This window comes from Python bivittatus, unplaced genomic scaffold, assembly GCF_059951505.1.
Source record: "Python bivittatus isolate LINGU-HERP-01145 unplaced genomic scaffold, Pbiv_v1 ctg000340_np1212, whole genome shotgun sequence".
NCBI classification, from domain to species: Eukaryota; Metazoa; Chordata; class Lepidosauria; order Squamata; family Pythonidae; genus Python; species Python bivittatus.
The window spans coordinates 18,241,112-18,256,285 of record NW_028277056.1 but is presented as its reverse complement, the minus strand read 5'-3'; the positions used below and the strand labels follow the sequence as shown (position 1 = coordinate 18,256,285).

The following is a 15,174-nucleotide window of genomic DNA, read 5'->3' as shown; positions in this document are numbered from 1 at the left end:
GAATCCCTGTTGTCCTCCAATACTTGCACATAAAGATAAACAGGGAATGCTCCCTAAGGGGCAGTCTTACAACTCCAAGGCAGCAATGCTTTCACACCTAGTGATCAGATAATCTCTTTCCAAACAGGCTCCATCTGAAATCTTTGGGTCCTGCAAGTCTTTAGTAGTCCTGATCTTGCAAGGAGAGCTAGCAAGAGCAGTTGATACCATTGCAGCACTGCACTCCCAAGGAGTGTTGGTGTTGCTGCCCAGGCACATCTGGAAGGCATCAAGTGAGGTTAGGTTGCACTAAGACTGGACAATCCAATTCCATTCGACCAAGAAAGTTATTGGATAACTCATTGAGTTATCAATGAAACTGAGTGAGTTTCAATCTTTAGGCCAGATAAAATGCATCCTAGGGTATTGCAGAAACTAGCAGATAGATTGACCAAGATACAGTCAGGTCCAGAAATATTGGGACATCGACACAATTCTAACATCTTTGGCTCTATACACCACCACAGTGGATTTGGAATGAAACAAACACAATGTGCGTTAACTGCAGACTGTCAGCTTTAATTTGAGGGTATGTACATCCAACTCAGGTGAATGGTGTAGGAATTACAACAGTTTGCATATGTGCCTCCCACTTGTTAAGGGACCAAAAGTAATGGGACAGAACTCATACATCATACTTTCCCTTTTTAATACTTGGTTGCAAATCTGTTGCAGTCAATCACAGCCTGAAGTCTGGAACGCATAGACATCACCAGACGCTGGGTTTCATCCCTGGTGATGCTCTGCCAGGCCTCTACTGCAACTGTCTTCAGTTCCTGCTTGTTCTTGGGGCATTTTCCCTTCAGTTTTGTCTTCAGCAAGTGAAATGCATGCTCAATGGGATTCAGGTCAGGTGACTGACTTGGCCACTGCATAACATTCCACTTCTGCCCCTTCAAAAACTCTTTGGTTGCTTTTGGAGTATGCTTTGGGTCATTGTCCATCTGTACTGTGAAGCGCCATCCAATGAGTTCTGCAGCATTTGGCTGAATGTGAGCAGATAATATTGCCCGAAACACTGCAGAATTCATCCTGCTGCTTTTGTCAGCAGTCACATCATCAATAAATACAAGAGAACCAGTTCCATTGGCAGCCATACATGCCCACGCCATGACACTACCACCACCATGCTTCACTGATGAGGTGGTATGCTTAGGATCATGAGCAGTTCCTTTCCTTCTCCATACTCTTCTCTTCCCATCACTCTGGTACAAGTTGATCTTGGTCTCATCTGTCCATAGGATGTTGTTCCAGAACTGTGAAGACTTTTTTAGATGTCATTTGGCAAACTCTAATCTGGCCTTCCTGTTTTTGAGGCTCACCAATGGTTTACATCTTGTGGTGAACCCTCTGTATTCACTCTGGTGAAGTCGTCTTTTGATTGTTGACCCTGACACACATACACCTACTTCCTGGAGAGTGTTCTTGATCTGGCCAACGGTCATCCACCACAGTTGTTTTCCGTTGTCTCCCAGGTCATTTGGTGTTGCTGAGCTCACCGGTGCGTTCCTTCTTTTTGAGAATGTTCCAAACAGTTGTTTTGGCCACGCCTAATGTTCTTGCTATCTCTCTGATGGGTTTGTTTTGTTTCTTCAGCTTAATGATGGCTTGCTTCACTGATAGTGACAGCTCTTTGGATCTCATCTTGAGAGTTGACAGCAACAGATTCCAAATGCAAATAGCACACTTGAAATGAACTCTGGGCCTTTTATTTGCACATTGTAATTGGGGTACTGAGGGAATATCACATGCCTGGCCATGGAACAGCTGAGAAGCCAATTGTCCCATTACTTTTGGTCCCTTAACAAGTGGGAGGCACATATGCAAACTGTTGTAATTCCTACACTGTTCACCTGAGTTGGATGTACATACCCTCAAATTAAAGCTGGCAATTTGCAGTTAACGCACATTGTGTTTGTTTCATTCCAAATCCATTGTGGTGGTGTATAGAGCCAAAGATGTTAGAATTGTGTCGATGTCCCAATATTTCTGGACCTGACTGTAACTCATTGGTATAAGCACTATGTTTCACTTTTCCTACTTTACAGTGTGATCTGGAAAGTAAAATGGAGGTGGGAAAGAAGCACATGTGTTGCCTTGAGCTACTGGAAGAAACGTGTGATAAAAATGGAGCAATAAATAGTTTTTACAAGCAAAACTGTAAATATGTTTTTCCAGCTTTGTGAGTTGTCATAAAATTTGGCATGTGTTGCAAACCAAGGGAAATAATTGTAAGGCATCTCAATGAACTGTGTCAAATAAAGAAAAAGGGTCCCTAAATTCATTTCTGAGGCAGTAAAAAATCATCTACAAGGGGGTCTGTTTTTAGTTTCGATGGCTTCTTTTAAAAATGCAAGTTCTGTGTGATTAACTTTTGTGATGTAATTTATCACGCAGATGCCTCCCTTTTGTTACAGAGTTTATGATGAAATACATAAAGATTATAAACTAGAATAAGTACGGGTTACTGCAAACAACTCCAACAAGAGTTCCAACTAGGGGGAAGGCAACAGAAAAAGTAGGCAACTAGACAAAAAGCCAGTGTGAAAACCTGAAAACACAGAGGAACAGGTTACCAAGAAAGAATATGAAGCCTGGAACTCAGTATCAGGAAAACAAAATTCAGAAATAGCTGACATTGATGAAGGATGTTAAGAACAAATGAAGAATCTTCAGATATGTTCAACAAAACAAAACCAAAAAGAATCAGTATACCCGTTGTTCAATGAACACAGCAAAATTCTAACACGTAACAAAGAAAGGGAGAGCTATTCACCTATTTTGACTCAGTGTTTTCCAACAAAAGTAAATCAGAAAAAATTGAAGGGCAGACTGAAGAGATTGATGCTTGAGACTGATGGAAACATGATGCAGGAATATCTGCTTAGTCTGAGTGAGTTTCAATCTTCAGGCCAGATAAAATGCCTCCTAGGGTATTGCAGAAACTAGCAGATAGATTGACCAAGGATTTATATATTATCTCTGAGAAATGCTGGAGATCTAGTGAAGTGCCAGATTACTGAAGGAGAGGAAATGTTCCTATCTTAAAAAGAAAAAAACCAAGGATTTCAGAAACTATAGATCAGCCTGTCATCAACACCTGGGAATATACTGGAGTGGGTCTTAAAACTTAATTTTGTAAGCATGTTAAAAGCAATGATTATCAAATATCAGCATGGATTTTTGAAGAATAAATCTTGACAGATCAACCTTATGTCATTTTTTTTTATCAGATAGCTTCCTGAATGGATTGTGGGAACGCTGTAAAGAAATCAAATGCTCTTTCCTGCAATGCATTTGACACACTATCCATTTCATACTGATTAAGCAATCCAGTTAAAAGTGGGTTGGATGGAATGATAATTAAATGTGCACATAGCAAGCTCAAAGACTACATATCCATGGTTCCTCATCAAAGTAGAATGAGATACCGAATGAGTGTCATAAGGTGCAGCCCTGGAGCTTCTACTTTTCAATATTTTTGTTCTTAGATAAAGAGGTGGCTCATCAAATTTACAATAGTGAGATAGTATCATCAAAAGCAGAAATAAAATTGAAAATTATTTTGGTATGTTAGAGAAATGAGCTTGAAAGTAGAAATTATTTAATAAAAACAAATGCGCACAGAAATGAAAATCAAAGGCACAAGTATAGAGTGGGAAAAATCTGGCTTGTTAACAGTACTTGCAAAAGAGATCTCGGAACAGTAGCTGATTCCATATTGCTATGAGTCACCAAATATGTTAAAGTACAGACTACACAGCCATTTGTTTGGAATGTATTAATTTGGATTCCTGAACTAAGTAGGGGGTAGGATTCAGTAGGCTAAATTTTCTACTTGATTCTACTTCATTTTTATCCAGTAAAGTAAGCTAAGTTGAAAAAAAAAAGTAATCAAAGATGATAACCAAAACATGATACAACCTCAGATCTTCTCAGGGCAAGCTCAATATTCCATCTTCTATATCTCAACAATTTTTATTTTTATTCAAATGTATGTATTTACAAAAGGATTTGAGCTTTGCCATATTCTACTTCAGAATTCCTTATGAACTGCAAAGTGTTGGTTCTCATTATATATGGATATATGTAGAGATATACATAATGCAAGTTTTTGCCACACCAAAAACAAATATAAAAATCTAGTAAGTGAACTACACTATTTTAACGTAAATCCTTTTTGAACTAATAATAATGTAGAAAGAAATCAATTTGCCATATGATCCTTGCCTGCAGCTCAAAGATGAACTACACAAAGGTCACAACAGATGGCAGTCCTAGGCTAGCTTTGGCTGATCTTGAAAAGTAAAATGGAGGTTGTCCTGGTTAATACTTGAATGGGAGATCAGCAGGAAATTCAAAGACAAGCAAACCTGGAAAAAGACAGTGGCAAACCTCTTTCAAGAAAACAAGATGAATTTGTTCATGCAATCATCAGGAACCACTCTAACTCAAGGGAAATCTGTTTATTATATCACAGCATGAGTTTCAGGAGGAAAAAAGGAAAGGTCTTCTTCTCCTTCCCAAAGACCATCCTTTGCTACAATAAAAGGATAAAGTAGAGATGACATGAAATAGACCTCTCTTCTAGACAGGTTACAATTCATTGCCAATCACAATTAATGGTACTAAGCTACAATGAAGTAACAGATGACATAGAATAAAGTAGCTTCTTACATCTCTGTACATCTAGAAGGTTCAAGTTTTGACTGTTCCCTTGGCTGCGTCTCTTTGCCCTGCCATGCCCAGATGTGAACATTTATTGGTAAAGGATAGAGTGAGTGAAAAAAGGAAAAAAAATCTGTCCTTTTAATTCTGAAGTATTTCTATATAATGCAGGGAAGGGAGGGTTTTTTTAAAATCTTGCGACATACATTTCTCAAGTCTTAACCATCTGGGAAGTTTTGCTAAAAGCTCAAGAAGACCAATTTCCCTTTCATATGGATCTCCCTCTGGACATCTCCTCCTTCCCTTGTTTTTCAGTCTGAAACCTCATACATTCTTCTCAAGCTGTAGAAATGCTTTTTCTTTTAATTTATGAAGTTGTCTAAGAAAATGTCCCTAGATATGTTTTAAAAAATCTGTTCTTTTTGTATGAGCTTATGTTTCCAAATCAATAGGAAACTCAGGTGGCCAACAGACTACTACAGGGATGACAATTATTATCAGCAGCACCCAGCTGCTCTATAAAATATTTATGGCAACTAACAAGTGAAGTTAAAAAAGTGCAATTACAATTTGAAGAAACCAAGGCACATCAACTCAATCACAAAAGCACAACAGAAATAAGGGAATGCAAGCTCACAAAGATATGTCAAAACTGACTAAAATAAAACTGGTTGTTACTGCCCAAACGTTGGTGCAAAAGTTTAGAGTTTTATGCTACCTCCTCCTTTCTACATGCATGAAATTTGGGGGGGGGGGCGGGGGAGAACATGGCCAGTCCTTCTCTTCAGCATGATCCTGATCCCCACCTTCACACCTATGCTCAAATTCAAGTTGAGCGTATATAAATAGGACATCTAGTATTGCAGGAGAGGGGAGACAAAGTCTTCTTAGTAGTGGCCCCTTCAGTCCCAATCATCTTCCCAAGGAATGCACAGTTCACCTCCTGTCAGCCTTGCAAGGTAGACCAGACAGGAAACACAACCAGATGAGCTAATTCTACTTTATTGTAAGGTTACATTAACAGAATCCTGCAAGTCTGAAAGTATATCTCTCCTCCTGTCCCCGTTACAGCCTGAGAAACTAGGAAAGGTCTCTTCCGAACCACTTGCCCTGCCCACATTCCTGCTGTGGGCTAAGTTGACTTTTATCTGACTGTTCCCTTGGCTGTGTCACTTTGCCCTGTCTCCCAAGGTCATTCCCACATACCATTACACCTCCTCAGTCAAAATTATTTTTAACTAGTTCTGATTTATTTTTTCAATTTATTTGGCTGCCCATCTCAAACATATGACTCCAGGAAGCTAACAGGAAATAAAAAGATAAAAACAACATAAATTACAATAAATAACAAGTATAGGAGCTGAGGAAAAACTAACCAACACCCTCAATATAACCAAGATTCGGGTTCAGTCACACAACTCAGGCCCAAGCTCAGCAACAAAGCCAGGTTTTTGAGGCATTTATGGAAAGCTAGTAGAGTCAGGGCAAGTCTAATCCTCAGGGGAATGATGTTCCAGAGGCCAAGTACTATAACAGAAAAGGCTCTCCTCTGGGTACCTGCCAGATGACATTCCCTAGCAGATGGGACCCAGAGCATGCTTCTCCTGTTGGATCTCACAGGATGGGTACATACAACTGAGGAGAGAGGATCCCACAAGTAACCCGGTCCTATGCCATGAATGTTGTTTAAGCCACATGTGTTAGCAGTTACATTGTTATTTTACCAACGGTTTATTGCTGAGGCTGAATTTCACCCTATTTTTGTTTCTGATTTAAATTTTAAAGGCCTGCCATAATATTGTAACAGCTTGGGAAACTAAGTGAGAAAACAGATTTATAAATATTTAAATAAAAGAGCACTATGGTCAGCAGACATTCACTGTTTGGAAGAAAGCCACCTGCCTCACTGGCCAGTATGGGAAGAAGCAACTGTCTTGCTGTTGGCATGCTGACAGTTCAATGCTCAGAGCTCTCAAGTAAGATATTAAGTCTATAGTACTGAGTTTCATCTTCTTTCATAAGAAACTATATATGCTTGAATTATTACTTGAGGGCCTTCTGAGAAATCATCTTGCCTGGAGGGAAAGGGGAAAAAACCCCAAACAACTTGGGGAGCTGTTAATCCTGAGCACCCATGACCTTGCTTCCCTAACTATCACCAGAAGGGCTTTTAAAGGATCAACTTGTCCTGAAAAGACAAGAAGCAGATTCATCTTGACCTGAAGAACAGAAAGCTACAGGAGATGTGAAAGAAGAGAAGAAAGGAAAGAGACCTCCCAAACAAAGGATGCATACCATATCAACCTGAAAGATGCATATCATTTTCATCCATTTGAACTAACTACCATCATCTTGTTTCCTACCCTCTTCCCTCTCCAGACCCTCTCCTTGTACACAGTGTCTTTTAGAGTATTAAGTGTGAGGACAGGAACTGCCTAAAAATTATGAACTGCTGATTAATTTCAATTCATTTCTGATACCTCTTTACTTTAGCCAAAGACAAGACAGCTGAAAAACAAGCATGTCTTTTCAGATCTCTTATAACCCATATAAACAAAAATCTTACTCAGCACTATATTTAAAATATATAGGTTCTACAACTATGCCAGCTATGCAACAATAGCACTAATAGTTATGCCCTTACCCGTTGCGCGCGTTCTTTCAAATCTTGATCCTGAGCCAATAAGGACTGCAATTTCTTCTGGACATCTATGAGTTTCTCAGGGTTGATTCTGGGAGAGCGGAGAAAGTCACAGAGAAAAGAGAAAGATAAACCACACAGACTTTCTCATATCTTCTCCTAAAGGCCTACAAAGACCTGTCTCATGTTCATAGGAGGAATTCTTCATCTCCCCTCCCCATTATTTTAAAATGGATAAAAACTACTGTGAACAATATCCAGCTGAAATCATATCAGGTGTGGTGACTGATATGTGGTGTTCTCTTCAAGTGAATAATGGAAGCAACACAAAGCTTCCCGTGGGGAATAATGATGGGCTGATGCTCTCCAAAGTGTGGAGAACCACTGCAGCTGAGAACACTGGCTGGGAGGTGGATTCAAAGGAAGATCATGAGACAAGCCACGTGTGCTCTGGATGGTGGTTCTTTCTGAATTAAGTGCTGAAATGGAAGAGTTTTTGCAGCCAGCTCGGGAGTTGAGCTGCTGAGAGACCTGGAATTCCAGCCTTTACCCCAAAAAAAATTTGAACCAGAAAAGAAGGTCATTCTTCCAAGATAAAACTATAGAATTAACATTATCTACCTTTTCTACTTATAAAAAAGTTAGAAAACTGAGCTCATCCTGAAAGAAAGAGCTGAACATTTAGCAGCAATTTTTCATACTGAGATTTCTCATGAGAGATTCTTTTAAGTGGTTAAAAAATATTTTCACTAGGAAGTTCCTGAACCTGAGGAAATTCAACAGAACTGTTATTTCACAAACACAACTGTGCACACACAAATGCAAAGTGGTTCTCCACCAAAGAATCAGGGAATAAGCCAGTTCAACAGCAGGATGCCCCACTGTAGCCTTATAAATAATATTTGAGTCAACCAAGTGATGCACTAATTAAAGACGCCAATGCCATTTTTAGGTTTTATTGGCTGAGTAGTGGTTGTCAGGACATGGAAAATAATAATGCCATATTATTCAACATTAGTGTGACCTGATTAAAATCTGCTAGAATTTGGGGCACCAGATGTCTCAGAAGATATTGGCAACCGGAAAAGATTCAAAGGAGAGACTGCAATATAGAGACAGCAATGCAAAGCGTTTTAAAAAACTAGGTATGTTTAGTCTAGACAAGGAAATGTTATTGGCTGGTGGAGACAGCAGAAGAGAAGATTCCAATATCTGTTTTAGTATTTGGAAAACTATCAAAAAGAAAGCAGAGGACAAAAATTACTCAGCTTATAGAAAGGATAAGGAGCCATCCTCTAAAACCACACAGAAATAAATTAGCCTAGTTATTGGAGAATAGAATTAACTGATTATGGAGTATGGGTCTCCTCATGGTTAACCCATATCAATAACTACATCATATAAAATAAGAAAACAAGATTGGTGTTACACACTAACTGCTGGTGCAGGACACAAAACCACAAAGCGGGGAAGTCTTAGCAATGTCCAAAGGACAATACATTTTACTGGACATTCAAGGAAACCCTTCTCTATATTGTTTAAAAACCAGAAAGCGGATATTATTCGTATGCTGAATTCTGCAGCCCTAACTTCGGTGTACCTCCTTAAACAGGTACTGACACCCACTGAATGTTTTCAAGAACCTCTTCACCTTTATCTCACCAGCCCTTTTTACCTTTTCCAGCCTTTGAAAACAGTGATCAGGAGATGGCTTCAGCTAGACTTAGGGTACAATATTCTTATGTATTAAAACAATCCTGGGTCATTATTTCCGCTGCGAAAATGAGCATCCTTCTTAACAAACTCCAGTTCTGCTATTTAAATGGCTTTTGAAAATCATTAAATTCCTTTGAGAAGACCAAAAAGGACCATTTACAAGAATCTGCCAGCTTTACTGCACTCCCGTTTTATCATCCATGATTTAAACCACTATTGTAAACAGCATTACTGGAAGCCAACAGCTACTTCAGTGCAGCACCTGAACTATTTTTTGTGCATATTTGAGCTACTGGATATTAGTAGCAAATGGCAATTATATTTGTATGCATGAAGGTATAAAACAGATGTCATTAGGAGCAAAGGAAGGGACTATCGGTGCAATCAACTGAGCTTTGCTTGGAGGAGAAAGACTAAAACAGCATTAATGCTACAAATTTAACATTGCCCTATTTCGAATTAGCATTTTAATGTAGCAGCATAGGAACTGTGTACTACAGCCATGTTTCCCAAACGTTCAATTCTTCAAAGATTGGAGTACATTTGTTTTGAAAAATATTATATTTTAATAGTGGGTTTTAAAAGGATGTGTGGGTGCTTGGCAGGAGTTATTAGTTGCACTAGCCATTTTTTTCTATCCAATTTTATTTTGGGGGCTAATGATAAAGTTTTTTAAAAGACAAATACATTACTGATGTTAATGTTATACACACCACATCCACATAGCATCCAAATCATCTCACATTCTGTGTAATTTTGCTGCTGACGGAGTTCAGTCTGTCTTTGCTAAAACAGATTAAATGTTGGCAGATCACATCATTTTGCTCGGGAAAAAAAGTAGAATTGCTAGCAGGAGGTGTAGAAACAGAAAGGACTGATTATATTTACAGACCTCCATTTCTCCAAAATTTTGAAATAATGGGAACATGTTTTTCCTATGTGCTTTCCTAGAAAATAGGGACATTTGAAATACATGTAATATTTGTTTTATTTATAAAAATAAATAATTGGATAATAATTGTTGCCAGTGGATACTCTCGTTACATTCTGTATCATTTTTAATTTTTAAAAAAAGTTTTAAAAAATAATTTTTGTGAAGTAAAAAAGAAAGAAGGCCTCAGGGGAAAGAAATCACATTTTATTTCCCCCTCAAATGCATAACTAAGTTATGTACAAACTGGTAAAGAACCTACCTGATATTGCTGACAGGAACCTTTTTCTGCAACAGCTGCTGAATCATGCCATTTTCTTCTGAAGGAAGCAGAACAAGGAGGGCTTCACCACCTTCTTTGTACCTATGTAAGGAAAAAAAGAGGAGGATTTTTTTTTCTTCAAATCTAGCTTTTCATAAAGTAATTACTAATTGCACTTTTTAAAAAATTGTCCTCAGAAATGCTAAAGGGAGCTTCAGAGGCAGGCTCTTCTTGCAGAAAGGAACTGAAGGGTCAGGGTTCCCACAAAATCTCAGCCCCTCCCTCAGTTGACACCATTTTAATTTTTGGCTTTGTTTCGTTTTAAAAATTCCGTCTTCTCATCTATACCATGAACAAGTATGTGCTAATGCATTTGGTTCATTTTCTCCCACCTGAATTTTCCATTACCAGGAATACGCTCTACTGATATGCATCCATTGGTCTAATTTTAAAGCACTTCTGCTAGAAATTAGTTCAGATCTCTGGCAGTAATATCTGTTTCTCACCTTCAGCCTTCTGGCTTGGGGGGAAAAAAAGGGACTATCCTTGCCCAATTCTGCCTCTGGTCCCCCCCCCCCCCCAAATCATCTTAATCCCATTTACAAGCTCCCATTTCTTAGCCCCTGAGAAAATGCAGGGCATAACAGAAAAAAGATTGTCCACTGATCTAAACCAACCAAAAAGCAAACCCTTGTTCCTGCCAAACAAGTCAGCCTTTGAAGCCAAGAACAAAGATTCCTATCCTAGCTATTAAAAGGATGCAACAATGCAAGCCCTTGGAGTCAGAAATCCTGGTAAATTATACGATTTCTGTAGCAGAAGCGAAGCAGAGCAAACAAACTGCAGTGCACAAAGACACAGCTTTCTCATAGTACCAAGATCCTGGGTTACTGAAGACAGCCAGTGCATAGATAAGATGATTTTAAAAGCCTCCGTGGTTTTGATGTGGAAGAGATACTGAGTCATTCTTTTCCTGTCTCCAAGTACCACCAAGGTCTAGCACAAATACCAGGACAACATACTTCTTTTCCTTGACCTATACTATATACGGAATGTGTCCTCATAGCAATGAAATGTTATGATATTTGGAAATCAGTGAACCATATTGCTGTCATCCAACCATTTCCACCATGCTTAGGGACAGTTCTTTTGTTGCTCTTAAGAACAGCAAAAACTTTCATCAGATTTTCTTTAAAAATGTACTTGTTAGTGATTATATCTGTGGTATATTCACAAAGCCATCTACTCAAGCCATAAGCCAAAGAGAGAAGGGGCATTTCTTGGTGTACAAAATTTAGAGGAATACAGTATATGACTTTCCACTCTACAAGCAAAGAACAGTAGATCTGGAACTTTAAGAATGAAGATCTCCTGCTTCATGCTCAAAATCTCTCAAAAGCTATGCTTATTGTTCTGCAATATCTAAAACATGCATAAATATCATTGGACAATTATTCCATCCATTAAGTGGCAATTGGTGAGCTTCCAATAATTTAAGCTCACAAACATTATTACATAAAAATCTAGACCAGGTTGTTTCTATCTATATACCACAAAGTATAGGTTATTCTGCAGAAACCCCATCCTAAGAATTAAGGAAGTTTCAACACTCTAAAATTTGCCGTTGTTAGTCACTCAGGCCACAGCTGCATTCACTATAAACAGTTTATCCATTCATGTTCTAAAAGACTTGATCAGACTGAGCACTTTCCTTGAATATATCTAACCAGTGGTTATGGAATCTTGCTGACTGTCAGATTTTCCTCCTTGTAGTCAAATCTGGAAAAAGTCCAAGGAACAAAAATCTAGGCACTTTGATTAATAGCCTTATTAAAAGGAAGGCTAAGAGAATTCCAAAGAGAACCTTACTTTCAAATGAGACACCATTATATAGGCAGTTGATCACTGCAAAGCTCTTGTCGGTCGCCTCCCATTTTTTCATTGTAAAGAACTGGATGTTCTTCTCTTGTAGTGAAGAAGGGACAGTCTGCATCTATTTTTTGTTTTGGTAGCCGCTAGTCTTTTTTATCAGTGTGAGAAATAATCTGCACATTACTTATCGCTCTCTGCTTCTTTTGAGATTCAGAACAGTGCCATTTTCAAAAAATCCCCATGCTATTCACTTCTATACCCACAAAGAGATTTTTTTTTCCTGCCCAGGCACAACGTCTGAATGGAGCATCCCAGTTTGGAAGAAACCAGAGGCTAAAACTGAAACAAATCATGATTTCATTCTCTAATTGCTTCTAGGTTCAAAACCAGGCTTAGCTATGCTAAGCTAAATTTGCTAGCTACACCCAGCAAACAAAGCACGCATCAGTTGCAAGCCAGTATGTTTGCAGTCAGGCTGAGTGCAATGTACAAACTGGGCACTGAGACTTAGGTGTACGTGTAAAACGTTTAAAGTATGTGTCATTTGTTGGCAAAAAAACGCATTAAAGTGACCTTCCAAAAATGAAAACTAACTGCTGTCCTCTAGTGGCACTGTATTTTGCTTTATATCAAATTTGATCAAAATAAACTTCATGAAACAAAATTGCAAACCAAATGGCTGTAAATATTTCTGCGTGAAGACACCATTGTTCTACTATTTTGGGGTTGTAATCTGTGTCATCAAACTAGCCTTCCATGAGAAAGTAATACAAAGTTCATGGCAACCTCTCTAGCAACACAACAATCCTGTTGCATTCTTCTTAAAGAATATCTGAACATCAGATATTGCCTTAATTTAACTTCATGCTTTGCTCCCATTTGATAAAACAAAATTATTCTGCAAGCACTGAAGCTAGGAAATTGCTTTTTCTCATTTCAGTGGGTAGTTCAGGTCAAGTGAAAGCTAAACCAGGGACTTGCCAAAAAACTCGTTTTCTATTTTGTTTGGGTTGGTTTTCCTAATAAATTTTTTACAGTTCTTCTTAAGCAGAAGTAAGCCAACTAAAGCTCATGGGTTCCAATGCAACCTATTAATCTTGTCATGGCACCCGCAAGGCTGCCTACTCCACTTGGTTTTAACTTGTTCCCATTTTCTCTTAATTAAAATAATGCATGGGAAATGGGTGGGGGACGGATACTTCTAGATCCCATAGGGCTTATTAGAAAACAACAACACTAGGCAGTGAAGCCTTAGTATTTCGCTTGAAAACCTATCAACCTGCTGGACTGATAAACAGCATCCTAAGGGATGGGCAGAGTACCCTCACTACTTTGCCTCCTAATAAATGGTTGCATCATCACCCACTTTGTACCCATAATACCCATTTTAAGTGCCATTTTGTAAACAGACAGACCCTTTACTGCTGCCATTGCCTCTCAGCTTCCTACACTGGAAGAAGACAACCCTGAAATTGGCCAGCTCTGCCAATAAACAGCACTCAGACATGGAGACTGAAGGGAGGAGATCAGAAATGCTCCTCATTCCTGTCACTGAGATCCCAGAAAAAGAAGTTCCATTTGCCACTGAGACCAAGTTGCAGGGAGAAATGTCCTCCTTCCCTTTCACTCTGAATCAGACCGAATGAGGGATGGTGTCAGAGGGCAAGAGAAAGGGTATAAACTTTCCAGATGCACACAGACAGTTCTTGTCTAAATTACAGTGTTTATTTTTGTGGTGCTTTTAAGTAGATAATTTGTGCACTTCCAATAGATAGAGTGGTCTTAGCTTAAGAAAATTATATACCTACAGTTCTACCCAGACAATCCCAAACAGAGCTTTTCAGAGTCTGTTATGTTTCCCTCCCTGACTCATGCAATGTTTCTCAATACTTTCACTCCCGGCTTGCTTCTAGCCGAGTAGGGAGAATAGAAAGAGGGAAAAACAACTCTTTCCTGAGCTTCTTGAATTCTGACACCTTTGTCAGGCTATCCTCACCAACATCCTCTAAAAGCTTCAATCCTTTCCACCAGCCATTTCACTCAGCAAATCTCTCCCCTGGTCCTGCTGGGTCCTCTATTGCAGATTCCTCCTCCACCTGCTCCTTAATACAGTATCTTCAGGCTGTGCCATACAAAAACGACTCCAGGAATGTCCAGATGTTTTTAATCAGTACATGACACTCCATCCAATTCTGGTACACAGAAAACAAACTTTAACTTTGAGACCATCAGCGCAACTCATCCTGCCACTAATGAGAAGGGGAACAGAATAAGTTGAGAGCCAAAGTTTCCCAGGTCAGAGCGGTAAGTAATGTCCACAAACAACAGTCACCAAGCTTGAAGAATGGAAAGCCCAAGGCAAAAAGTACATTATGCCATGGGAAGGAGAGGAAAAAGAAGTGCTGGAATTAAATTAAATGGCACTTTAATGTTAACAGAAGCAATCAACTGTTTTAGTGGCTCCAACCTAGTGTGAGATAAACGCGTTTATCTCGCCTTCAGGAATCTGAGTTTTCGGCTGAATTCAAGCTTAAGCACCTCATCAAGCCATGCCAAGTTGGCCATCTGGGAACTACTGCCGAGTTTTTGTTCGTAAGCCTGAGAGAAACCTCCATTACATTATCAAAATGGCCAAACTCTCCTCAAGGCAGTTTAATCTTTTTTGTATTTATTATAGTGCACAACATATTGTATAATGCCTTAGAAATATGTATAATGAATCATAGGGGTACCTGAGAGAAAACATAGTTTTAAAATAACATGCAGTAAGGGAAGAGATATAAATCTATAACCTGCCCAAACAGAATTTTTGAGTAGGTGAGAAAACAAAAACAGATCTAATGCATCAGAAGATAGACAAGATTTCCCAAGTGAACTTCAACAAGCTCTTCTTGGAAAACACAAAAGATGTCAGGGCATATCGGCATCACATACTGTCTAAAACCAAAATAATAAAACCTTCTTTGCTATGGACAGAGACATAACCACCACAAATACCACAGTTTTTACAGTAGATTTCTTTTTTTATAAAACAAAAAGCCAAAG

General features: G+C 38.8%; 1 protein-coding gene across 1 annotated transcript in view; it reads right to left on the bottom strand.

Moving 5' to 3' along the window:
- Positions 1-15,174, bottom strand: part of DDX10 (DEAD-box helicase 10) — a 163,829-nt gene that overhangs the window by 131,241 nt on the left and 17,414 nt on the right. The window contains exons 10-11 of the mRNA XM_088140641.1: positions 10,258-10,359; positions 7,352-7,439 (exon numbers count right to left, since the gene is read on the bottom strand). Coding sequence (XP_087996767.1) covers positions 7,352-7,439; positions 10,258-10,359 — 190 coding nt within the window. The remainder of the gene's footprint in view (positions 1-7,351; positions 7,440-10,257; positions 10,360-15,174) is intronic.